This window comes from Prinia subflava, chromosome 13 (genome assembly GCF_021018805.1).
Source record: "Prinia subflava isolate CZ2003 ecotype Zambia chromosome 13, Cam_Psub_1.2, whole genome shotgun sequence".
In the NCBI taxonomy this organism is placed as follows: Eukaryota; Metazoa; Chordata; class Aves; order Passeriformes; family Cisticolidae; genus Prinia; species Prinia subflava.
In genome coordinates this window covers 5631338-5656131 of record NC_086259.1, presented here as the reverse complement: position 1 = coordinate 5656131, position 24794 = coordinate 5631338, and the positions used below count along the sequence as shown (strand labels likewise).

The 24794-nt window shown below is 41.5% G+C and overlaps 1 protein-coding gene across 2 annotated transcripts in view; it reads right to left on the bottom strand.

Annotated features, from left to right (window-relative positions):
* The window catches only part of LOC134557564 (neural-cadherin-like), a 59986-nt gene that overhangs the window by 5950 nt on the left and 29242 nt on the right, over window positions 1-24794 (bottom strand). For both annotated transcript variants that reach the window (XM_063410677.1, XM_063410676.1), the window contains exons 10-30: window positions 24320-24490; window positions 23621-23793; window positions 22445-22612; window positions 21999-22248; window positions 21774-21901; window positions 20733-20919; window positions 19839-19982; window positions 18477-18760; window positions 16338-17952; window positions 15185-15278; window positions 13834-14018; window positions 13397-13626; window positions 10274-10545; window positions 8946-9160; window positions 7828-7955; window positions 7144-7271; window positions 5305-5428; window positions 4566-4746; window positions 3540-3706; window positions 2596-2860; window positions 181-361 (exon numbers count right to left, since the gene is read on the bottom strand). In XM_063410677.1, the coding sequence (XP_063266747.1) occupies window positions 181-361; window positions 2596-2860; window positions 3540-3706; window positions 4566-4746; window positions 5305-5428; window positions 7144-7271; window positions 7828-7955; window positions 8946-9160; window positions 10274-10545; window positions 13397-13626; window positions 13834-14018; window positions 15185-15278; window positions 16338-17952; window positions 18477-18760; window positions 19839-19982; window positions 20733-20919; window positions 21774-21901; window positions 21999-22248; window positions 22445-22612; window positions 23621-23793; window positions 24320-24490 (5290 nt within the window). The remainder of the gene's footprint in view (window positions 1-180; window positions 362-2595; window positions 2861-3539; window positions 3707-4565; window positions 4747-5304; window positions 5429-7143; window positions 7272-7827; window positions 7956-8945; window positions 9161-10273; window positions 10546-13396; window positions 13627-13833; window positions 14019-15184; window positions 15279-16337; window positions 17953-18476; window positions 18761-19838; window positions 19983-20732; window positions 20920-21773; window positions 21902-21998; window positions 22249-22444; window positions 22613-23620; window positions 23794-24319; window positions 24491-24794) is intronic.

Here is a 24794-nt window from a genome sequence, read left to right as displayed (position 1 = left end):
CTGTGGTGGCCTCGAAGGACATAGTAACCTGCTCCATGTGCAGGTGTCCAGCTTTGTGTGCCTCTGTGGTTCCTGGGATCTGATGGGATTGCCAGTGCCAGCCTTCGACCCGCACACTTCAACATCCACCCTCTCCCACCTCATTCTGAAGGCTTTAGTGCTTCTATTTCCACCAATTACCTGCATTCATGCATCATCCACAAATCAATACAAATAAACTCCTGGTTGCAAGGGTTATTCCGACAGGCCTCCGAAGAACAGCCTTCTTTGATGCCTTGGGCACTCAACACTGACACCAGCTCCTTCCCGTGAGTGTCCAGAGGGATTCTGTAGTTGTTAAATCTGACATCCTTCATACATCCTACCGCAAGGCACAAAGAGACAGTTTTAAACAACATTCAGCAAGAATCATTCAAAGCAGCTGTAAGATTTGGCAGTTTATGCTTAACAAAGGACACAGGGTATCAAAGTTTAAATCCAGCACTGAATTCACTTAAACTTTCATAGCATTGTTCATCATTTTTGGACTGAATTTGCTGAAGTTTTAGATCAAGATTGCCACAGTGTTTTCCACAATAATCAAGTGCTGCTGCAGGCCTGTGCTGGTTTTGGCTGGGGCAGATTTAATTCTCTTTCCAGGGGCTGCTGTGGGGCTGTTTTGGATCTGTGCTGAACACAGGGTTGATAACGTGGAGATGTTTCTGTCATTGCTGAGCAGGCTCACACAGAGCCACGGCCTTTCCTCTTTTTGTAGGGCTGTGCTGGGGAGGGGCTGGGGCTGCCTGCAGGACTGGAAGGGACACAGCCAGGACAGGTGACCCCAGGAGACCCCAGGGATGTTCCAGACCATGTGAGACCCTGCTCAGGGTATGCAGGGAGGGGCAGGAGGAGGAAGGGGAGGTGTTTGGAGAGATGTTTGTCACCCCAGGTAACCATTCCAGGGGACATGGCCCTGCTCTCCTGGAGCTAACTGAACCTGCCTGCCAGTGGGAGGCAGGGAATTCATTCCATGTTTGGCTGTGCTTGTGTGCAGGGCTTTTGCTTTCCCTGTTAAACTGTCTTTATCTCAACCCAGGGGTTTTCCAGCTTTTACCCTCATGATTCCCTCCCTGATCCTGCCGGTAGGGAGTGAGTGAGAGGCTTTGAGGGGATGGAGGTGGATGGGGTTAAACCATGCCAGGGCCTCTATGTGCCTAAGGCAGTCAGTGGAATATGTACCCCTCCACTGTGATTTCCATAGAAAAGTCCAAATATTGTGGAGAATCTCTTACATGTGGATAACCTGTTCTATTCTTCAATGTACGAGTAAAAATTGTGTTTGGCTGATTTTAAATTGTAGCTTATGGCTTACCTTTATTATATGAAGAGCAAACCACAAGTAATGGTGAGAGAGTCTTCAATCAGGGATAGAAAATATGTACTGAAGATGTGACATTAACTTTGTATGCATGAGATGCCTCAGCATGAAAACATATACTTTGATTAATTAAGTACATTTTATGACTTTGAAGTCCTTAAAGTTTCAGCTACTTAGCAGCAACATTAATAGTCCTAATTAAAATGATCTTTATGCAACCATTTGACTTCTTTATTTACCTAAAAACAAACACTATCACTCCCATAAATAAAAAATTCAAAATATGCTCCCTAATTCACATCATAAACTTTATTTATTGGAATACTTCTAGTAAAGCAATAGAAAACAATCTTTCTCTAGATAATTTGTGATACACTTAGGTTGTAAATTATTACTCTATTTAATTTTTCTCCAGGCACTTTTGTATAACTCACTGAAGCACTTTTGCATGGTGAAAAGATGACCAGCTTGCTTTGAATGGATTTACTAGGACCTGGTTAAAGAGGTGAAGGTAATGGGAGAGAGGTGACTTTACTTTCACTGTGGCTTTAGGCAAAGGCCAAACTTCCAGCTGAGCTCAGAGTAAAGCACTGCCATGGATATCCCAAACTTCCAGTTCCTTATATTTCTCCTTTGTGGAACTACTCAATTTCCAGGCTGAAAACTGATTTGCTTTTAACAGACACTGTGGCCTTATCCACTCAGTTGCTAAAAATTCTGATTTTTAGCTCTAATTCAATAAACCATTTCTAATTTTAGTTAATGCTTTGACTGAGTGTGAAATCCAGTAATACTGAGATAATAAACCAGGGTTTGGTGGGTGCTATGAAACGTACATATAAAATAGAAAAATTCCTTTTAGCATAGGAACAGATGTGTTTGGGAAGGGAGGAGAGCTGCCAAACGAACTGGACAGAACCATCACTGAACCAGCTCTGTCTGTCCAAGGCAGGAAGCCATGCCCAGTCCAGCTGGGAGAAGCTTCTGGATCTCCAGGTACAAACTCTCTGCAGCCAAGGCAAGAGGTGACCATCATTGTTCCAGGTCCAGTAGCCAAGTGTATTTGCAGGCAATTCCCTGCTGTACTTTCTCCTGGTCAGAACAGCTTATCTGTCCCTGTTGCAGTATCACACAAGAAATCTGTGTACTTTGGGCTCTACATAAACAAGAAAGTTTCCTGCAATGTGCCTTTATTTTTACAGGTCCATATCATGAACAGTGAGGTCGAGAATTCCTACCTTGAAAACTCTTGTTTTGATTGAAGGGGTAGGTGTTTCCAAGGACCAAGCTGCTGGGGTCTATGACAATCTCTTTGTATATTCCTGCTGCTTTAGTAATCTCTCTCTTCCCACCTCCTTCATAAAGGCGAAGAGTAAACTCATTTTCATTTCTCTCCAGTGTGATGTGATGCCATTCACCATTATCAATGGGGTAGGATGGCAGGCTTACAGAATAGTTTCCATCACCCAGGTTGTATGAGACCACTAAGAGTCCCTGAACAACCTTGTGAACAGTTAGGAAATAGCAAGAAAGAAAAGTCATTGCCTGGCATTTTGTATTGACCTGTAATTTAAATCTTAAAGCATTTGTTAAAATTTAGGGTATGTTTACACTGTACATTTAGGTGTAATATAAAAATACTTCAGGTGCTATGGAACTAGGCAACCTAAATGTGGTAGCAACATACTCACAGTAGTATCTAAGTCACCTTAAGAGTAATTTTATCCTGATCTCTCTTGCACAAATGTACGGGGTTCTTCAAATAGTTAGAGTCTGGTGTATCACAGCTACAGTGACAGCTCAGACCAGCTTGGCTGAAGAGGTGATTTGTTGAGAGGTGTGTATAAAATGAGCAGGCTGTCACTTTGAGAGGCTGACACCATTAGAACTGCCACAGGCACCTTGCTTGGCAGAGTCTGAACTCTGCAGAAATGGGCACATGGTTCAAAAGGACACCAGGTACACACCCTACTCATCCTGTTTTGTATAGAACCTGTGTTTCTCTGCAAGTGGCATGGAAATCCAGTGGGATCCCACAGCTGAGCGGTCAATATCACAAGTAAAGGATCAGACATGTCTACCCATGAAACAAATGGCAGAGCCTTGGTGCTCAGCACAAGGTTTTGTTCTGTTTCCATCCCCTGAGCTGTGTGTGGCACGGTGTCCCTGTGGGTGCCCTCACCTGCAGGGTGATGTGCTCGTCCCTGCCGCGGGAGCGCATGGTGGCGATGACGCTGTCGGGCTGCCGCGTGCGCACCAGCGCCTGGAACCGCGTCCTGCGCGCAGACACGCTGACAGGCAGCTGGTACCGGATGTGGCTGCCCGCCTCAAACCTGTACTCCTTGGCCACTGCAAGGGAGACAAACCTTTCAGCCATCTCCTGAGGAGAGGGACACATTAGTATTGCCCTGAACGTCATTGTAAGAGTTGGAAGTAAAAGGAAACAATTGCACAAGCATGGATCCGTGAGACAATTTGTCCTTTGGGACATACTCCTGTATTTATCTCCACAGCTTCTCCAGTCACTCTCATGCTTAATTTTCCTCTGTAAAGAGGTGTTCTCCCACCCCGATTGATCCTGCTAATGCTCATATGGGGTGACAGCCAGGAAGCAGCACCTCTGACCAAGACAAGAGACTGCAGACCAAGTATGAAGTACTATAATCAAATTTCACAGCCTGCTATTTTATAGTTGTCTTTCTGCTGCAAACTTTGGCTCCATGAGAGCCAAAGATCCTACTATTCCCAAAGCACAGCTCCTTATGCCAGCAGAGTCTCTTCCTGACAACAACGGAGCAGTGATTTCTAATTCCAGTTGTATGGTTCTAATTCTGCACAGAAAGTGGTACTGGCACACTCATATTTTTTAGGTTATTAGATATTTCTGAAAGTGTAAACAGATGCAAATCAAACAGCCGTAATAAAATAAAATACTTTTTTCACAAGTTTTTTGTCATGCAGCCATGTCATTATACAGTCATTGCACAAACACCCTCAGGATGAAAGAAATGATCCTGTACTGAGAAAGCAATTTCTCAAAGGGAATTAGAAAAGAAATTGTTAACAATCACAGGCAACTGCACTGCAACATGGCTTTACATAAGGTAACGTAAAATCACCTCAACAATGATTACCTGCAAATACTTGAAGTGTGCTGTGCTGTAAAATTTAGCAGCCTACCCTAATGGAAGAGAGAAGCAGGGTTCACCTTTCTCACATCGGTAGCCGTGGTAGCCGGGCAGACAGTGGCACGCGAAGGAGCCCCAGTCCCCCAGGCACCGCCCGTGGACACCGCAGGACGAGGAGCCCATGGTCTCACAGCTCCCGTCCGTCAGGCTGCAGCCAGGGAAGCTGTTCAGGGACTCCGCAGGAGACTGAAGGTCGTACACCTTCAAGAGACAATTCATGACACTAAAATACCACTGAGAAACAAATCCCATTTTTAAACAGAAATAGCTGCACCACTTCACTGTCTGTTCCTCATCTGCATTGCTTAAGTTACTAAGTTTGCTTTTTGACATTCAGACTTCAGCTGATTTTATCAAGAGCGTATTTTGCCTTTGAATACTCAACTGACTATGAAAACAAAAAAACCCTAATACTTCCTAACAAAGCAGACAGCTGGCATAAATATACTGTTATACAATTGCCATTCAGAAGTTCCCTGAATGCACAAAGAAGCTTGGAGAACAGCTGCATGAAGCAGGGGATAAGAAAATACACAGCTCCTGCCTCATTAATATATCTCCTTCTATTGAGAAATAACTTTTCAAGGTACTTATTCTAATTATCATAAAAAAGCACAGAATTTTTTTGTATTTTACATTGATGCATGTGGGCATTGAATACATTTATGGAAGCAGAAGTTTCATGTCTAATACAAATCTCCCAAAAATTGAATAAAGACGTTTTCTTCTCTGCTAAAGCAAACATTTCTCTGCTCTTACCTGAGTATCCAAGACAAAATTGCGCAAGCAACCAGAAAAATGTTTGTGCAGCAATTGTGGGTAGGAATATGGCAACGACTCTTTCACACCACCCAGCTGGAGAACATGGTTCACATCCAAATACCTTTAAAAATCATATAAATAATAATAAAAATGTACATCTACCTTCAGACATAGGCAGATAAATAAATAAATACACTACATTTCCAAATAACATGGGCTTTATAACATAACAGTAGAATGAAACTACTTTATCTTCTCTCTCTGAAATAAAGCCTTTTAAAACAAAGGGTATTTTTAAACACGACAGTGAAACCTGCAGGAAGTTTAACTGTGGGACACTATTACATTTTGGGTATGTTTGTGTTTAAGTCAGAAACAGCTGTGATAGTCTAGACACCATATTCTCCTTCAAGTGCTCTGTGTATAGAGACAGACAGTACACAGACATCCTATGCTTGTAGGAGTACTACAATAAAGGTTGTTCTGTGTATGACAGAAGTCAGAAATCTAAAAGTTGGGTCCATGTGGTCTAAAAGGCATGGCAAACATGTCCAAGCTCTGCACTGCCTCCCAATCATCTCTCCAAGCCAAAGAACTCCATGTATTTTAGTCTCATACTTTCTTTTTCCCAGAGTTATCAATTCATTTCTTTTGTTTTCATTTGTCTTTATTTTTTCCCCGTTTTTTGTGCTCCTTTCATGACCAAGAGAACTCCAAGCAGCTGTGGACAAGGCTTAATCCCAATGCTCATCAGAATGCTTGCTTGGACTATCTATTCCACAGCTGAAGTATCTTTGTTAGTACAAAGGTTTCCTTAAAATATAACCTGAATATTCCTGACTAAAACTTCAGGCCCTGTACAGAAGAGATTGTCTAAATCCTCTTTGTACCATTCTTTCATACACACTGAGACTTATCATATCCCTCCTTCATTCTCCCTTCTTTCTGTTAAGTGACCTCAATTCCTTCATCCTTGATTCTTACTCTCAGGGTGAGTTGATCAGTCACTGTTCCTCCCTGGACTGTACCCAGCTGCTCCTTGTCCACCCTGCACTGTGGGGCACAAACTGGACCCAGGACTCCGAAATTCATGTGGTTTTAAAGAGCAGGCTCACAGCAACTTGATCAACAGAGAAATCCTGTGGGTGGAGGGTGGGACACAGGACCCACAAATGCTCCACTAAATAGCCGCAGTATTTTGGGGTTGTCACTTAGTACTGCAACACTGATGCCTTAAGTTTTAGCTTTCATGTTTTCAGATTCTGTGCTGCCCAGGGGTGCAGTTCTGAGCCTCACACTCAGTGTCACTCAGCTCTTCACAGAGCAGGGAGACAAAACAAATCCTTTTCCTGCTGGAGATCAAGGACAGCTGGTACAAGTTTTCAGGTCCAAAAGCACAAACAACAGTGGGCTGAAAACAAGAAGGATGGGACTTCATAACCTGAAGCTGTAATTGGACAATTAACCCCAATATGCAAATGGACCAAAAAGAAGTGTGAGACCTTGTGACTGGTTGTCCATTTTCTGACCATCTTGGGGTCCGCCTTGGGTGTAGGCCTGGCCAGGCTCTTGTCCTGCCCAAGGTGGATTCTTAAAGGCATTTTAATAAATATATACTGTATTCTCTTAGCTCTGCCTAGTCTCTGTTCCAGGTCAGCCTTCCCAAGGCATCAACACTACTCAGAAGAAGACTGGTTCCTTAAATTTTTATAGTTCTGTAAGGTCCAGGCCTGAGAAAAGAGGAAACACTTTTTATCATCCTAGCCACCAATAACTTGGTTTCCATCTCCCAGGCCTGAGAACCAACTGCCTGCCAGGGAATGTCCAGGAATGTACCTTGCTCCCCGTGGAACAGTCCCCAAGACTTCACAGTCTGTGCGATCTTCCGTGGACAGCCAGCGGCCAACCCCTTCTATCTCGGACACCACGGCGGCGCTGCACTGGTCCAGAGTGAAGCGGACATCCTGCACCAGAGCACAGCACCACTGAGCTGGCAGCTGCACCACAGCTCAGTACACCCTTACATCACAGCCCCATCTCTTACTTCCTCCATTCTCTCAGGCAAAAAGGGCTGGCTTGTTCCACGTTCTGTTTATCTTGCAATAACCACTAGAGCTAAAATGGAACCAGTTAGCAAAAGTAGGCACTTCGCAACTTTATTTGTGTTTCTGAGTATTTTAGTCACCCACACAAGACCTCTACCTGCATTTGCAAGTAAATAAATACCTGCTTTTTGTGCATAAGTAACGGATTCCAGTGACCACATTCTACTTGTGCTGCAGCAGAGCTTAAAAAAGGTAAAGATTGCAGAATGTGGATTACAACATCAGTGGATTTGGAATTCACAATGAGCTTGTCCCAAATTTTCTATTACTCATCAAACTACATAAATAGTTAGGACAGTACATATTGTCTGTTCTTTATTGAAAGGCTGCTCTTTCTACCCTGCTGTCTCTGCACAGGAAAATATTTTTAGAAATATTAATATCCTGATGGGGAAAAAAAAATCCAGTAACTGACCTGACCATTGGTCCTGACTTCCAGTCGATGCCACTTCTTGTCTGCTACATTCAGGTGACTTGGAAACTGCAGCACCACAGAACCTGAGCCATGGCTCATCTTCAGCACAGGAATACCACCAGACAGTTCTAATACAACATGAACAAGCAATTAAATTCAGCTACAAAATGTCACTTTTGGGTATCTCGACAGTTAGTGACTGTACTGATTTAATGGTTATTGCTAGTCACATACAGGGGTACATTACAGAAATAACTAGAATTATGCCCTATGTCTTCTATTAAGCAGAAGTACTCATTCAGTATATTATTTACTTATAAACTTTAGATTATTCCCCTTCTCTGTCAAAACACAAACTAATTCCTGAGAAGCAATATGCAATTTTATGGTGCTCTAAAACAATTAATACATGCAGGCTTCTTCCTTTCCATCTTCTACTCAAATTTACAAGTAACTGCAAAGCAAGGCAAAAAAGAGGTAAATTATTAACTATTCAACTGCATTACCTTTCAATTAATCAGGAGAATATAAACCAACAATACTGTGCATCTTCTATGTTAATTCACAACAAAATAAGCAGCAGTAACCTTAAATATGTGTCAACATAAAGCATTGAGTTCTGCTTGTGGATGAATCTTCCCACAATGGCACGTGGGGTTGGATTCATCCATCACATCAATGCCTGTTCAAAAAAATGTGCAAAAGTCCCCCAAGACCAAAGGGAGTTTAAATGGATTTCTTTTCTCACCAAATTAGATAAGAATGACATGCAACTAAGACTGCACTACTCATGTAATACCTATCTTCAAAGCACCTAAATTCCTTTATACAAGTACAGTATTTCTAGACAGATTTTTTTAATATATATATCAATCTGTCTGTTTTGCTTTCCCCTTCATTTCTACAACTCTGTGATGAACCCAAAGCCAGAGGTGCAGGCTACAAAAATAGACATCAAAGGAGAAAGAGTTATTAGGAAATGCTTCAAAATATTTTTACACCAGAAAATAAGTTACCTCTGTAAATGGAAAGACAGAATTCATAACCTAATTGTTACACTGGTCACAAAAAATCCATTCCCAAAAGGCATTTAATTTTCCACCCTTTTGCAGAAGTACCTATTGCAATGAAGTTTTCTGTACTCCCAGGTTCTGGGTTTGATAAAGGGCCACTATATAGTAAAAGTCCATCTGGAACCACAGTAATAAACTCTAGAGAGAGTGAGCTTTCAAAACAAGGTCTGATGGGACGAAACCATGCATAACCATTTCCATGGAAACTGTGCTTAGTCTGCTGGCAGTCTGGTCCATGAAAGGAAGCAGGACAAAGACATCTGCAAGACCATAAACAAAAGCAATAGTCAAAATTCCCCCATGTTCAGCTTTTTTTTTGTTTGTTTTACATGCAGCAAATGCAGAACTTAAATCACGGTTAAGAAATCAGCAAAACAAAGATTTTAGCAGAATCTTAGGGGTATTTGGCAGTTATTAAAATGCTCTAAGAGTACAAAGTATTTTTATTCCCTATACTAACTCCCTCAAAAAAAAAGTATTTTTGAGACCAGGTGTTTGAGAACAATGAACTTTTTCCAAAATAACACCAAACATCAATTTATTGCAGAGTAAACATTGTGAGGTTAATTCCTAGCTGGAATTAATTTCACTAAGGGAATACTGCTGGATGCTAGGTGATGCTATAATAAAGCAAGTTTACTATCTAATGCTTTTTAGGTTCCTTATTACCCATTGTTTGAACTACATTTCACTCCTACATCCCTGCTGCTACCACTGATATTCACCTTTTTTACTATTCTCCTGGAAAAGAGGAAAATACCCAAGGCACACATGCCTTCATCCTGAATTAGGTGCCCTTAAACAATAACAAGTGTTAATTATGTGTTCCCCAGGGTTTTCTTTGCTCCTCACGCACTTTTTGGTACCACAGCCCATTGGGGTGATCAGGAAAGCCCCTGCTGCCATTAGGTTTACACCGCAGTGCACTTGTGGGGTTTTTTGTTCCTTCTCCATTCAGCAGTACATCTGTGGTTATTTCAGAGCAGTACCTCTGTGGTTATTTCAGAGCGGTACATCTGTGGTTATTTCAGAGCAGTACCTCTGTGGTTATTTCAGAGCAGTACCTCTGTGGTTATTTCAGAGCAGTACCTCTGTGGTTATTTCAGAGCAGTACCTCTGTGGTTATTTCAGAGCAGTACCTCTGTGGTTATTTCACAGCAGTACGTCTGTGGTTATTTCACAGCAGTACGTCTGTGGTTATTTCAGAGCGGTACATCTGCAGTTATTTCAGAGCGGTACATCTGCAGTTATTTCAGAGCAGTACCTCTGTGGTTATTTCAGAGCAGTACCTCTGTGGTTATTTCAGAGCAGTACCCTGTTAGCAGCACCTGAGGAAGAGAGGGGAGCAGTGCAGCGTGTGCGGGTCCCCTCACCTGTAGCCGCTGCGCGTGTCCGTGCAGACGCCCCCGTTGAGGCAGGGGCTGCGGGCGTAGGAGGAGCAGGGCCGGTGCGGGCGCTCGCGCGCTGTGCAGCCGCACACGCCGCGGCTGGAGGCCGTGAGTGACACCAGGGACACGCTGCCCGTGTCCATCACCGTGGGGATGTCACTCACACTCAGCTGGCTTGTGCAGCCCTCGCTGCAGTTGGCGCTCCTGCACTCGTCCACATCGATCTGGGAAACGTTCAGTTGTAGAGCTGACTGCATCTAAGAGAAAAGCCAGTTCAATACATCACCACTCTCACCCTAATGAGGGCTTTCACCTCATTTCTGAAAAACCAAAGCCATCAGAGAGAGACTTAATGCAGTGTTTAGTTTCTTGAGCATTACTCAGTAACATCCCTGATTATACAGGTGAGAAAAATAATTTGAAAAATTCAGGAAACATTTCATTTAAAAAATCACAGCAGCAGCACTTCCTAAGAACCTAATCATTGACATGACTGGGTGTGAACATGTTGCATCTGCAGTGGTCTAATGACATCATTTCCAAGGACCAAAGCTCTGAGAGCAGTGACACTCCACCCTCCGAGCTGCAGCATCTGCATCACACCTCTCTGCACTTCAACAGCAACAGGAGCATTTCAGCTCAAGCCAGGATAAATCCTTCCTCGGCAGTAATACCCAGATATTATTTCTCACATTCTCTCACACAAAAGGATACAGACACAGGAAAATGCAGAGCTGAGCTGCTTTCAATAATCATGTCCACAGACAGTGACCTGGTAAGACAACTTTGTAGCAACTTGGATTTAGTCTAATGATTTGTGCCCCATAAATTCACATTTCATGTCAAGCTGTCTGCAACAAGGCACAGTCAGTTCAGCATACTGGATTCTGTATTCTATGCCACGTTAATCTTTACTAGTTCACTGTTTTTATTGTTAACTGGAGCTGCATCTGAAAGCCCAATTACCAAATAAAAAGAGCCTCACTGTGACCACAGGTCTGGTAATGAAGGAATAGTGACTTTGAGATCACATCTTCCATTCCAAATGGAGAAAGGAATTATTGGCAGAGAGAGAAGGAGGAGAGCTGCTCACAGTGTGAGGCAAGAGCAGAGCTGCCATTAGTCCTGGCTTTCTGTCCTTCAGCCTGCACACCTAAATTATCACTGTTTGTTCCTTCCACTTACTTGGGCATTTTGCACTGGTGTCTGTTATAAAGCTTCAGAATTTGATCTGTATTTGGTAATTCAAATATACCGAAATGTGTGTTTAGTACCCAAACCTGAGTTTGAGTGAGTGAGGCAAAAGAAGTCACTTCTCTCATAGTGGTACACAAATGAACAACGTATACAAATGTAAAACTTATCAACATTAGAGCTTTATATATTTAATATGGGGTTTTTTTCCAAATGGCAAGTATCTTAAAAACACGCTTTGAAAAGATCAAAACAAATACATAAATACTAAAGTGCTTCTATTTTTTTCCTCATTTGTGTAGTCATCTCAGTTCACCAGTGTAAGAACTTTGATCTTTATAATCCTTTGTCTCTATATTCTCAAATATCATAACATGCATTGACGCCCATGCCCCCAAAGGCACAAAGCATACTCTATAATGACATGATGCATCCTGTCAATGCAGGTCTGCCTCTGCTGCCCGTGTTTATCACCATCAGTGGAGAGTCTGTAATGCACATTTAGACATCTGTGTAATACTGTTATTGAAAAACTGTATATAAACAACCTGGGCTCCTTTAAAGCATTAGGATGGATTATTTTTCTGCCAAATAAAAATTGCTGTTGTAAAACTGTATCCCCAGGAGCTAATGTAAACATATTATTTATGTAGCAATTCAATGAATAATTCCACTGCTAATTACTTATTTTCTACATTTATAGTTATACACATAGAAAAACTGCTGGAAGAATTCTCCAGCTATGATTAGTTTTCTGTAAACTATTGGAGATTACTCACTAGAACTATTCATTAAATATTGAAAGGTGGTGTATAATTAATAAAAACATATTTTTTCATTAAAATATGTGAAGCAATCCCCTTGTTACCACTTTGATGAATTCAGGTGTCATGTATTTTGGCAGAGAAGATTTGAAATCTATAGGATTTTCTATATTACTGTTGCAGTAATTCAATAAATATGCAAAAGAAGCAGTCATTACACTTCAGGAATACTCTCTGTCTCTGGCATTCCTTATTTGGTCACTCTGAAGATAATCCAGAGCCATCCAAGATCCACCAAGAAGGAGGCAGGTAGTCAGTTAAGACAGCCCTGTTTGGTTCCCAGCCTCAGGCAGACTCCACCATATTCACACAAATGGAAAGTGTTGATTTCTCTTTGGAAAAATCATCCATATGATGTACCATGTATTAAACCCAAATGTGGCCAGGGCAAGTGAAAAGCTGAGCACTGTCACTTTGCCTTTGAGCAGGGCTACAGAAAAATCCAACACAGACTCTGTGTAACTGAGTTAGAGAGCAGGACAGTTAGGGAACACCAAGAAGGGGAGGAAAACAGCTTCCATCCAAAAAATATCTTCCCCTTGCAACAGTAAAACAAGTTGGGGGAAGTGTCACTTTGTATTTGAAGCTGTCCTTTGGTGAGATAAGTGCAACCACAGGACTGGTTGTCTCCATCTCACCCTTTGCAACTGCTCCCTAATCCACACATTACTTCCAGGACTTTTCCTCTGAAGTGTCACCTCTTTGTGCTGTAGAATTTCACTGTTAGGGTGCCATCCAGCCTCCACTCTAAGTGTCTAAACAGAAGCTGATTTAGGGATTACACAATGAAACACTGACTGGAGAAAACACAGGTATCTACCCCATGACAGCAATGCAGACCCATTTCTCTGCAGCTCTCCTGACTATTCACTGAACCAGAAGTTAGTACAACCATACAATATCAGTGTGTGTGGCACTAAAAAGAACGGAGAAAGCTTGAATTAAGCACTTGTTTTACAGTGTTTTTGTCCTGAGGGAAGCAATAAACCCCTTATCTGCAGGTGCAGTCTATTTTCCCACTGAGGTTTGGGATATAACCCTGCAAACTCAGTGTTTGGGTGAGCTCCACGGGTGACCCCAGAGAACAAACCTCGGTTTTGAACGCTGCCATCTCTGCATGCAGTTTCTCAGGTCTGTAATAGGCCGAGCCAGCACGGACTGCAAACCTCACGTCTGTCTGTCTGCCGCCCCTGCTCATCACACTGAAGACAATCACATCACTCAGCCTTGCAGGTAACAGCTTTGCAAGGAACTCCTTGAACTTGCCATGTCTCGTTTTGCCGTGTTCATCTCTCCTTATGAACTCCTCTGCTGTCACATCTGGTCAGGGGATGCAAAAACAGATAAATGTGAATACCTGGGAGCTCACAGGTTAATTTCTCAATTAATTTCTTATTTAACAATATGGAAACATACCAGAAAGTGCCCTATAGTGACAAGCAAGTCAAGTCTTGATGTAATAATATCTACGCCCCATAAACATTAAGTTAGCAGCTAATCTAAACTCTCACCAGCAAATAAACTAACCTGAGAAACGCACAGTGGCTGAGTTTTGTATGGCTTCATTTTCCAGGTCAGTGACGTGGATTTGTACTGTAGATATAACATCAGGACAAACTCCATCAGAAACTCTAACTCTTAAGTTGTATATTCCCTGAGGAGTGTTATCCACCATCAGCAAAGACCCAGTCCTCTGATTTAATCTGAAAGATCTAGACAGAAACTTTCAATTAGGAAATCTTAACAAATCAAAGTTGAGGACTCACTTTATTCATTAACACCATTCAGAAGGCCTTAAATGTCACTGTGAAGGTTATAGGGCCAAAACATACAGGAATTATCCAACAACCTCAGAAAGGCACCTCAGCCACCTTAACTGGGAAATGACAACCTGCAGATCTTATAAAGAGATATTCCAGCCACTCAGCCTTTCCCAGAGTTGAACAAAAGCAATGTGCAGCTGAACCACGTGGTTCAGCACAGGCAGCGTGGGCACGTCTCTGAGGGAGTGACAAACCCAAACCCACAGTGATCATCCCAGGTTCTCACATCTCTATCTGGAACAGTCTGTAAAAAATCTCTCACAGAATCTTCACTGAACACCTCAAAGGGCCAGTAATCAGCAATTATGGAAATATTCCATGACCATTATTATGGAACAGTGACCTCTAGGCATGGAAGCAGGTCCGGGGGCTGCTGATGGACAGAAAGTCTTTAATTCAGGGCTACATAAAGCTTTTAAACTTTTAGTCACAGCAGAGACTACAATTCACATTCACTTTCACATCCATTCTTTCCCTTTCAGACAGCATATAATTATGCCATAAACCATCTCACCTTATGATATAAACATATAATGTCTAAGTAGGAATTAAGGGTCCAATTCAACATTTCAATTAACAGAAAAAAAACTCCACTAATCTGAGTCATGGTTTTCACATGCAGTTGTAAATTTAGCCATCAAAGGAGAGCACCAAATTCCCTTCCACTTTTGATGAAATTACTCCATTCTTTGCTTTTAAATTCAGGATTTGTATTCCATCAGCCGTAACATCTGAGAGTAAGCGTTAGGAACTCTGCCTATTTTTAAACTGCAGCTTACAGAATGCACATTTCTAAGTAAATTAACTATGACATCTGACTAAAAATCAACATCATGGTGTGATCCTGCATTGTCTTGGAAAAAATATTTCATGCAGTAATTTCTTAATACCTAGTAAGCCAAGCAAAAAAGAAAAAGAGCATTCAAAAGGTACATTCCTTGATACACTCAATAACGCTGGCTTTATGCAGATCCTGAACACAGAGAAATACATAGTGAGCAAAATAATTACACAAGCATAAATATTACTCATTTTGACAGAAATACAATCCTCACTTGAGCAGTTTTCCTTCAGAGAGAAATGTTTTATTGTCCCAGTCATCCTGATCTGGTGCAAACACATCCCCAAGCACTGTTGTTGACCATTTTCCTGTTGAGATAAATTATAATAAATCTGCATTTAATTTTTGCTTTTCAGTGCACTTTATATTCTGTCACATTCATTACTGCATTTATTATTTTTAGACTTCTGCTCAATTTAGTGATGATTAGGATCCAAGATTCTTAAAACAATGCATAGCCTGTCAAATGATTTCTGCCAGTTCTGGCAATGTGAGTACACTGGAGATGTCACATGAAAGAAGAAAAGCTGGAAACAGCACAAAACAATACCAGAATCATACATAAATACAACTCTCAAAAAAAGCTCTCAGACAAAAGAAAAATTAAAAGTCACCATATCAGGAGTTAATTGCAAGTGTTTCATTGCTACTCTATTATTTTGAATTATTGAACCCAGCAGAAGAAGGAGAGCATCTTATGGGGCACAGCTGGGAGAGAAGGACATGACTGGGAAAAGGAAAAGGGCAAGAAGACACCAAACTGGGCCACATCTTGGTGATTTTTCCAGGCTCTTGAGGGCTGGCACAGAAGAGGACCATCCAATTAATTTTTCTAAAACAGCAAGAGGAACAAATCCAGGGCAGGAGACTTTTGAAATCCACAGTCCAGGTTCAGCAACATGGGAGATTTTTAAGGTTCAAATCTGGAGCCAAGCCAATCTAGATGCTTCATTTTCTCATTTCTACAGTATGATCTGGTTACATCTGGTTTTTCTGGTTTAGGCATACCAAACTCAGAAATTGTAACTGCAAAATACCTTCTGTAGGTGAACACTCATTAATGGAAAATAGATTTTATGGGCCTAAAGAAATACTGCTTTTAATGTAAGTTTAATGCATACCTGCTTGTAGCTAACAGGTTTTTGGTAGGTAATCTTTTACACAAAAAGATCTGAGTTTTACAAATGTATTTCACTTATTCCACTTTAGTTAGTTGTTTACAGAACAGGAGCTGCAGTTTTGAAGTATGTAAATCATTAAAGAAATAGATTAACAGATTGCAGGAAAGAAATTAAGTGTAAAACTCTGTTATTTCTTGAATCCGATATAATACCCAGAATCTGATCTAACATGCAGCTAGCCCTTACCTTTGTAGCTGTACACATAGACCTCCTTGTGCCCAGACTCGTGGCAGTTGTCGTTCTCATCCCCAACTGTTATAGTCAGGGTGGTTGTGGAGCTCATTGCTGGAATCCCACTATCTGTTATAACTATTGGCAGGTGGAACACCTTCTGCTTTTCTCTGTCAAAGGACCTCAAAGCTGTTATAGTTGCTGTGCTATTTCTGTTGTCAGTAAGAGAAAAATCCAAGGAATTCTGATAATCTGGAGGCAATGAATAGGTAAAGGGTGGCCCATTCTCCTCCCCATCTGGATCAAACGCATGAAGCAGCTTTGATGTATGGTTCATATGCACTATTTCAGGCTTCAGCGTGTTTTCCCAAACTACAGGCATGTATGGTGCCTCAAACCTTGGTCCATTGTCATTAATATCAAGCAAGTTAATTAAAACTGTAACACTTCCAGTGCGGGCAGGTGTCCCCTGATCTGAGGCTTGTACAATTAAAGTGTATTTCTGAATGGCTTCACGATCCAGCGCATTGGCCACAACCACGTGACCAAACTGGTCAACCACAAACTGTCTCATAGGATCTGAATCTGACTTTATAGAATAGATGATCTTCCCATTCAAATCAGAGTCCTTGTCTGTAGCCCTCACCGTAGCTACTGTAGTACCTACAGGCACGTCTTCAAATACAGGGTTTGTCTGAATAAATTGAGAAGGGAAAGCTGGGCTGTGGTCATTTGAGTCTTCAACTTCAATCAGGCACACTGCAACACTAGAAAAATCCAGATCTTCCACAGTAATAGTAAGATTAAACTGTCTTTCACGGGCATTCTCAAAATCCAACTTCTTCTTCAGTCGAACGGTGCCACATTGCCATTCTTTGTCATTCTCAATATAAAACTTCTCATCTGGGTCTCCCCCAATGATGCTGAACATCAAATCTGCATTTTCCCCAACGTCTGCATCCGTAGCACACACTTGCAGGACTTCTGAGTCGATGGCACTGTTCTCAGGAATTGCTGCCTGCCACAGCGTCTTGGTGAATTTCGGAACATTGTCATTGACATCCGCAACCCACACAGTGGCAGTGCCAGTTCCTGTTAGCCCTCCCCCATCGCTCGCTTCAACAGTGAGAAAATAACTCTCAGTGCTCTCCCTGTCCAGCAGTCCCCGTGCCACGTGGATGGTCCCGGTGTTGGGATTGATGTTAAACATGTCAGTACCAAACTCGTTCTTCACGTTCTCGGTTATCCTGTAGGTCAGCGCTGCGTTCAGACCAACGCTGGGATCGTCGCGATCCACTGCAGCCATTTCCATGACCAGGGTGTCTGCAGGAGAGTTCTCAAAGACGTTCCCATTGCAGTCATCAGGCATGCACGTGAACGTGGGTGCGTTGTCGTTTATGTCCCACACATTGATGATCACATCTGCAAACCCTGTGAGGCCTCCTCCACCTTCATCGGTAGCCAGCACAATGAACCTCCACAGTGCTCGCTCCTCCCGGTCCAGCCTCTTGTGGCAGTAAATGCTGCCTGTCTTCTCATCGATTGTGAAAATATCAGCTGCACCATACCCATGCAAGGAGTACCTCAAATCTCCTCCATCAGCACCACTATCAGGATCCCTGGCCAGAACCTACGAACGTTTTGGAAAAAAAAACAAATATAGAAAGTATGAAATATACAGTGATTGCATCACATCCTATGTGCTGCTCCAGTTTAAAGGAGTCCAAGCAAAAGCATGCGACATGGTATTAACATGTGCATGCCAGGGAATAGCAAATCCAGGGACAATTCGGAGCAGGCAAATATGAATTTTTAACAATGTCAACAATTTAGCAATTATAGTACTAAAATAATGTTATATTTTTGATATTCATACAGGTAATTTAAATATGACATTCTGGTAGGTACTTTAAATTGTCAGTTATTTGCTTTTCAGGATCAACAATTGATCCATCCTGTTTATCCTGCTTACTATCCCTGTAATTTATTTTTTTTTTCACAAAAGTTCATTTTTTCTCTTCAGTGACAAAAAAAAACTTAGTCAAACTAAACTTCATTAACATATATGCACTGAGTTATTTTTAACATAATTGTACCACAGTAATCTGTGCTCTTTCATTGAAATATTATAATCTGTGAAACTGCATACCCTACCTGAAGTACAAAGACTGGTAATGCATCCAGTTCCTCAATTATACTTCCATAGTATTCATTGATAGAAAAAACTGGAGCCTCATCATTTTTATTCATGATGTTGATGATGACAACTGCGTAATCCTCCCATTTCCCATCAGAGGCCAACAAGTGGATCTCATACATTTTTGTTTCTTCATAGTCCAGTGGTTGGGCAATGAAAATGGCTCCTGTTTCTGGATCTACATCCAGCACTCCTCCTGTGTTCCCAGCTGTGATCTGATACCGGAGTTTAGCATTTGTTCCTGTCAATTACCAACAGTGGCAGAAAACACACATTTCTTGAAGTAGACTGATGGTGCGATGAAGTTCAAATCATACAATAACTGGTTAGTGGTATTATTTTTATTTTATAGTTTTTGTGGTCTTTTAAACATGTGGCTATGTCAAACTACTGGCAGCATTTTCAATTCTGGTGTGTCCAATTGTAGTTTGTCTCTACAAAATGTGCCTACACAATGAAGTCATAATTCTGTTTTTACTTTATTGAGAGGGTAGGAATGAAATGCCACACATCAATCACATCAGGTGCCCTGTCCAACACTACAGAGCAGATTTACAGGCAGCCTAAGTACCAAACGAAAGTTCCTTGAGTAGGTAAATCCTTCTGCAGTACATCTTCATCATATTTGCCTCCTACACAGTGGAAGGAATCCAGTGCAGTTAGGATTTCCTTGCACTTCACAAACACACAGAGAACAGTCCTTGGGACTTGCGCAACAACAAAAAAAACAACGTTTCACCATACAGTGAAGCTGAATTAGCAGTGCTCCATGGTCAGAAGATGGAAGCATGTACTGATCCCTCTCTCTTTTTGTGCACTGGTTATGTACTTTTATATGATTAGTGGCTGAATTTCTGGTTGGTTAGTAGATAAAACAGTGTAGCTAAAATTCATCATATGCATTTAAGAATTCTAGATTCAAATAAAATAAACAAACCAAACACAAACTATTCTGTCCATCACAGAGAAAGCACATGAATTTCACTGAAATCAAGTCTGACTTATTCTAGTTAACCAGGACGTTTTTATTGGCACCCATTTGTAAGAAAATGATCTGATCTATAAAAACTTTGTATCTGCAGGCACAGAAATTATCTCCTATCATCCCACATTAGTACGTGTCTCCTGAAATAGGAGATTGTGCCTCACAGCTCCCTTATGAACTAATGTTCGTGCCTGATCAGCGCACACTTAAAGAAGTTTTAAAACCTAGAGACAGAATGACATTTCCCTTTCTCACACCACCCAGTTTGTTTTGGTGTGCTGAGATCAACTGATTCATATTTTGGGCAGAGCTGTGGGGGGTTGCAGTGCTGTACCTTCATCCTCATCGTGGGCACTGACGGTGAGGATGGTGGACCCCACATCCTGGTCCTCACCCACGTTCACCTCGTACACGCCCTGGGCGAAGACGGGCTGGTTGTCGTTGACGTCGCTGACGGACACACGCACGTAGGCCGTGTCTGCAGAGACAAGGAGCAGAGACTCAGACCCCAGCTGTGCCACTTCTGTCAGCCACAATCCCCTCACCTGTCTGCCTGCACAGTCAATGGAGACAAATATGCAGACAATACAGAAACAAACCCTTGGGGTTGCGGACCGCGTATATACCAACATGATTCAAAAGCACTTGGGTATCAAATAAATGTCACATCCAATTTGTTGCAACACATACTACATGAATAATTGAATAATTGATGCCTAATGTGGCAGTTGTACAGTGTTTAGTCATAACTTTTCATCCTGAAGCCACAAAATTTTAAGTTTTTATTTAAGCAAGGTGATCAATTAAGAAAAAAGATTTTCTATCTTGCACATTCCTGCTTTGTAATTACTTTTGACTGAATACTGTATCTTATGCAATGCTTTGAGAAACACTTGCACTGCCCAAAGATTTGCATCCTGCAGATAATAGGCACATCTTTGTTTGCTAGAAAACACTCTCTAAACTCTAAATATGAAGGTCTGTAGGGGTTTTTTTATTTCAGAACAAAGAACTTGCTTGATCATCATCTAAAGTATCTTCCAGCTCTGACACAATTGTTGCACAGGTGAATGGCAAAAAAGCCACCCTGAAACCAGAACAACAGACACTCTTTCACAAGGCATGGAAACAAAAAAAGGAAATTACCATTTAATCTTCTATTTCAGAGCTTCTGTTTTCAGACACAATCCAAGTAATATCACACTTAGCACAGCCACCTGTCTCTTACCAGAGTTTGGTTTCCCATGCTTTCCAGGTCGAGCTGATTCAGAGCCATCCACTGACTTGACTTCCAGAAGGTAGGAGCCCTTCTGCTCCCTGTCAAACACTGAGGTGGTGTAAATGGAGCCTGTCTGGGGGTCCAAGCGGAATTGGGTGTAGTCTCTGCCACTGTCATGTAACAGGGAGTAAGTTATCTGTAGGATTAAAAAGAAGTTGTTAATACATAATTTCCTTCTGTTGAGTAGTTCACAAGTAGAATAGTACTAAAGAGAGGAAGAACTGTCCCAACTGAGTACTTGATCAGGCCAAGGAAGCTGGGTAAAACTGCAGCTTCAGCAATCTGATCTAAAGCCAATTAACTTCCTTGACTGCTGATCTGTAAAGGAAAATAATTTGTCTAATCAGCTCCTGGTTTCACCAGCACACGTTTGTACAGTGCTTGTGCTGCAGCACTCAAACTCAGCTAAAGGTCCCAAGTATTTCTACAGCAGCCACAGGTGAGCTGCATTTCAGCCTGCTCAGGATCACAGACCATGTCCTACTCTCTATTATATGCATGGTTTTGTGGCCTGACTTCAGCTTGCACTCTTGTTCTAAGGATTTATCTATTTTCAGGTTTTTTAATCAGCAAGGAATACATCCTCTTTGGGTGTTAATTTGCCATATTTTGTAAGGATTCAGTGTGCAGTACTGCCAATGATTTCCAACTCACAGAAGCTTTTAACACATCTTTTCTTCCATTCATTTATCCAATCTCATTTTAGGTCTATGTAGAACTTTCCAAACACGGGAATTCTACAGCAAGCATTTCAGCTAAGCTACAGGCTGTGTAAATATTTCCTCTTTGTCTTCTGCCTCACACCTATGAGTTTTAGATGCATTTCTCACATGGCAACACAGAGATGGATGTAATTAACTCCTTTATGTCATTCTACATTCCCCTATTAGTCACCCCTTTGAAAAAGTTGAAAGTTTCCAGACTATTTAGCTCATGCAGAAGTTATTCCACAGTTTTCATCAGGGGAGATGAAGGTCCCCACTTTCTTACCTCACCATGCTGACCAAGGTCAAGGTCGGTGGCAGACACCTGAGTGACAAATGTCCCCACATCAGCTCCCTCTGTCACTGAGGCTTCATAAATGGATGAAGTGAAGAATGGGACATTGTCATTGACATCTAGAACATCAAACAGAGCACACAGAGAGAAACCTGTACCACTTGAAAGGACAGAAGTGCAGGGTTGTACCGTGCCACACACTGAACGCTCACACACCTGTGACATTAACATAGACCGTGGTGAATGCTGCCAGAGGAACTGCAGCCACGTTCTGTGCTCGCACCCGCAGCAGAAAGCTCTTGGTTGTTTCATAATCCAGGGGCTCAGCTACCAGGATTGAGGCAGAACCATCCTGTCTGTTTGGAGTCAGGTAGAAACGAACTGGCATGTTGGTCTCTGGGACAAGCCCCTCTTCCAGGTTGTAAGTGACACGGGGATCTCCAAGGGGAGAAGTTGCTTTGATTGTCTGCACAGTTCAGAAAGTGTGTGTAATCAACCCTTCTGTAAGTACAACAACGTTTCTAAAAGCTTTTGTGTTTGGATTCTCCCACATATTTAGATACAAACCACAAAACTCTTATAAAAGCTCACTACATTCAAGCAAAGAAACAATGTTCAGTTCCTCTGCAGCCTGAGAGCTACAGACAGACAGACAACCTTACCAAAATTGAGGCATCCCGTGTCGTATTCTCCGGAATAACAACTTCATAGCTGTCTCTTTCCCACTGTGGAGGCTGGTTTTTTGCACTGGTTACAGTTACAGCAAGTTCAACTTTACTGCTCCTGTTGCCTCCATCTGTAGCAGTAATCTCTCGAATTATAGATGACTTCTGAACAGTAAAAAAGGTCTCATTACAGAAGGTTTTGAGCAGGCCTCCAAAATGAATTAATACATAAAATCAAAGGTACACTTTAAAATAATCTTCACAGAAGAAAAAGATCTGAATCTGAGCTCAAAATATGAACTAGGTGTAAATTTGATGAAAATTCTATTTACTTTACTGAAGATGGTTGGCAGATTTTGCTATTTGTGTCAATAAACTTAAGCAAATGTCACACAAAATTTAAAACCAAACAGAATCAAAAAACCCACTTCATGAAGGCCCTGAGTTCTTAAGCTTATCTATTAGCAGTTCTTGTTATTAGGTCTGTAGGGTTCTTAAATTCATTAAACAAAATACATTAAAAGGATACACCTTCACCAAACTTTTGTGTGTTAGCTACTTAGAAGTTAAATGTCAGTATTAAAAATATCTATTTGAAGACTGACATCTACAACAATAGTTCCATTTCAAAACAAATTACTTTTAAACCTGAAAATATCAAACTGCCTGTGCAGGTATTTAGAAGTAGCTGAAACTGATCAATTTTAGATAAATACATGAATTATGCTTTCACCTTCCTGAGGGACAGCTATGCTTAATGCAGCACAACTGACACAGATCAAGCTGGGAATCTGTATCAGGACCAGAACTTCACACTTGTTCCCATTCAGGTTTGTGTCTTGACTCATTTCCTCTTAGCACAATGAAGTCCTACACTTGGGTTCTTGCTCCCTGCTGATGACCTCAGCCCTCCAGCCCCTGGGATCAGCATGCCAAAGCCAGGGAAATAGGAAGAGCAAGTCTCAGAGGCAGTGCTGTGGCTGCAGCTGCCCAGCTGAAAGCCCTTATGCAATTCACAGTCCATGAACCCAACAGCTAAAAGCCTTAGACTCATATTTAATTTAAATACATGCATTGATCCTGTAACCTGAGGGGATAACCCAAGCTCATGACCTCAGTCCCTCCTGTGATATATTGAAATAGTCAGCTTAAAAAGGAAAGCAAGCACCATACCTGAGATATGGGTTGGTTCACAAACACCCAGCCTGTGGTAGGATTAATCTGTAAATAATTTGGTTCCTCACTTGCTATGGAATATGTAATGGCAGCATTTGAGCTGTAGTCATCATCACGGGCTGCAACACGCAGGAAGCTGGTCCCAACTCTTGTGTCCTCTCTAAGGAAATCTAATGTAAGGAAAGGATATTTGAAATTGAGTATTGATTTGCTAAACTACCATGAACATTTTAGTAAGTCATAAAGAACTGCCATACATTATTACTTTAGTGTAGTTTTGTCTTCCTTGGAACAATGGCCATACCCACTGAGTATGTTAAAGGGCTGCTATCACTCCAGAGCTACAGATCATATCAGAACTTCATATTACCCCATTCATAACCTGGAATTCTTATTTCTTATAAGATACTTCTTTTAACTGTATTTTAACTCAGAGAATAATTGCTCTGTATGAATGACATGGCTATTGTTTCAAGGAACTTTCCAATAAGGCAGGCCTATGAGCCAAGGCTGTACATGTTACATCACATGTTACACAGAGTAACAGCTCTGCAATAAATAAGCCAAGTGCATCTCTGGATGCATCAAAATTTGTCACATATTCTACTGCCAGGATAGGCAAACCCCCAAAAATCTGAGAGACGGGGCATGCTCACACTCAGGGCACTGAAACTCTACCCAATGACTCTCAATTACATTCATAGTGGGTGTTTTCAAATCTGGGGTCGTTGTCATTTTGGTCCAGGATGACAACATTGATCTGGCATATTCCAATGAGTGGCTCCGCTGCCTGATCTGTTGCTGTCACAGTGATGGGATATTCCCTCTGCTTTTCTCGATCAAATACCTGAACAGTTGTCAGAACTCCTGGAAACAAATTAAAGAGCAAAGAGTTAAAACTCTGTGCATCTGGCAATATTCTACATGCAGATATTTATTTTTCTGTCAATACATTGGGATACAAGGCAGTAGGTTAAGGACATCCATAACATCAGCTTCAGGTTCAAGGATCCAACCCCAAGATTTAACAAATGCAACAGCTGACACTGTACTGCTCAGGCAGACTCAAACTTCAGTTACACTTACATCTACACAAAATAGGAATTGGAATTAGAAAATAAATTGATTTTCTAATAAAATAAATTTATTTAATTAATTAAATAAACTTAAG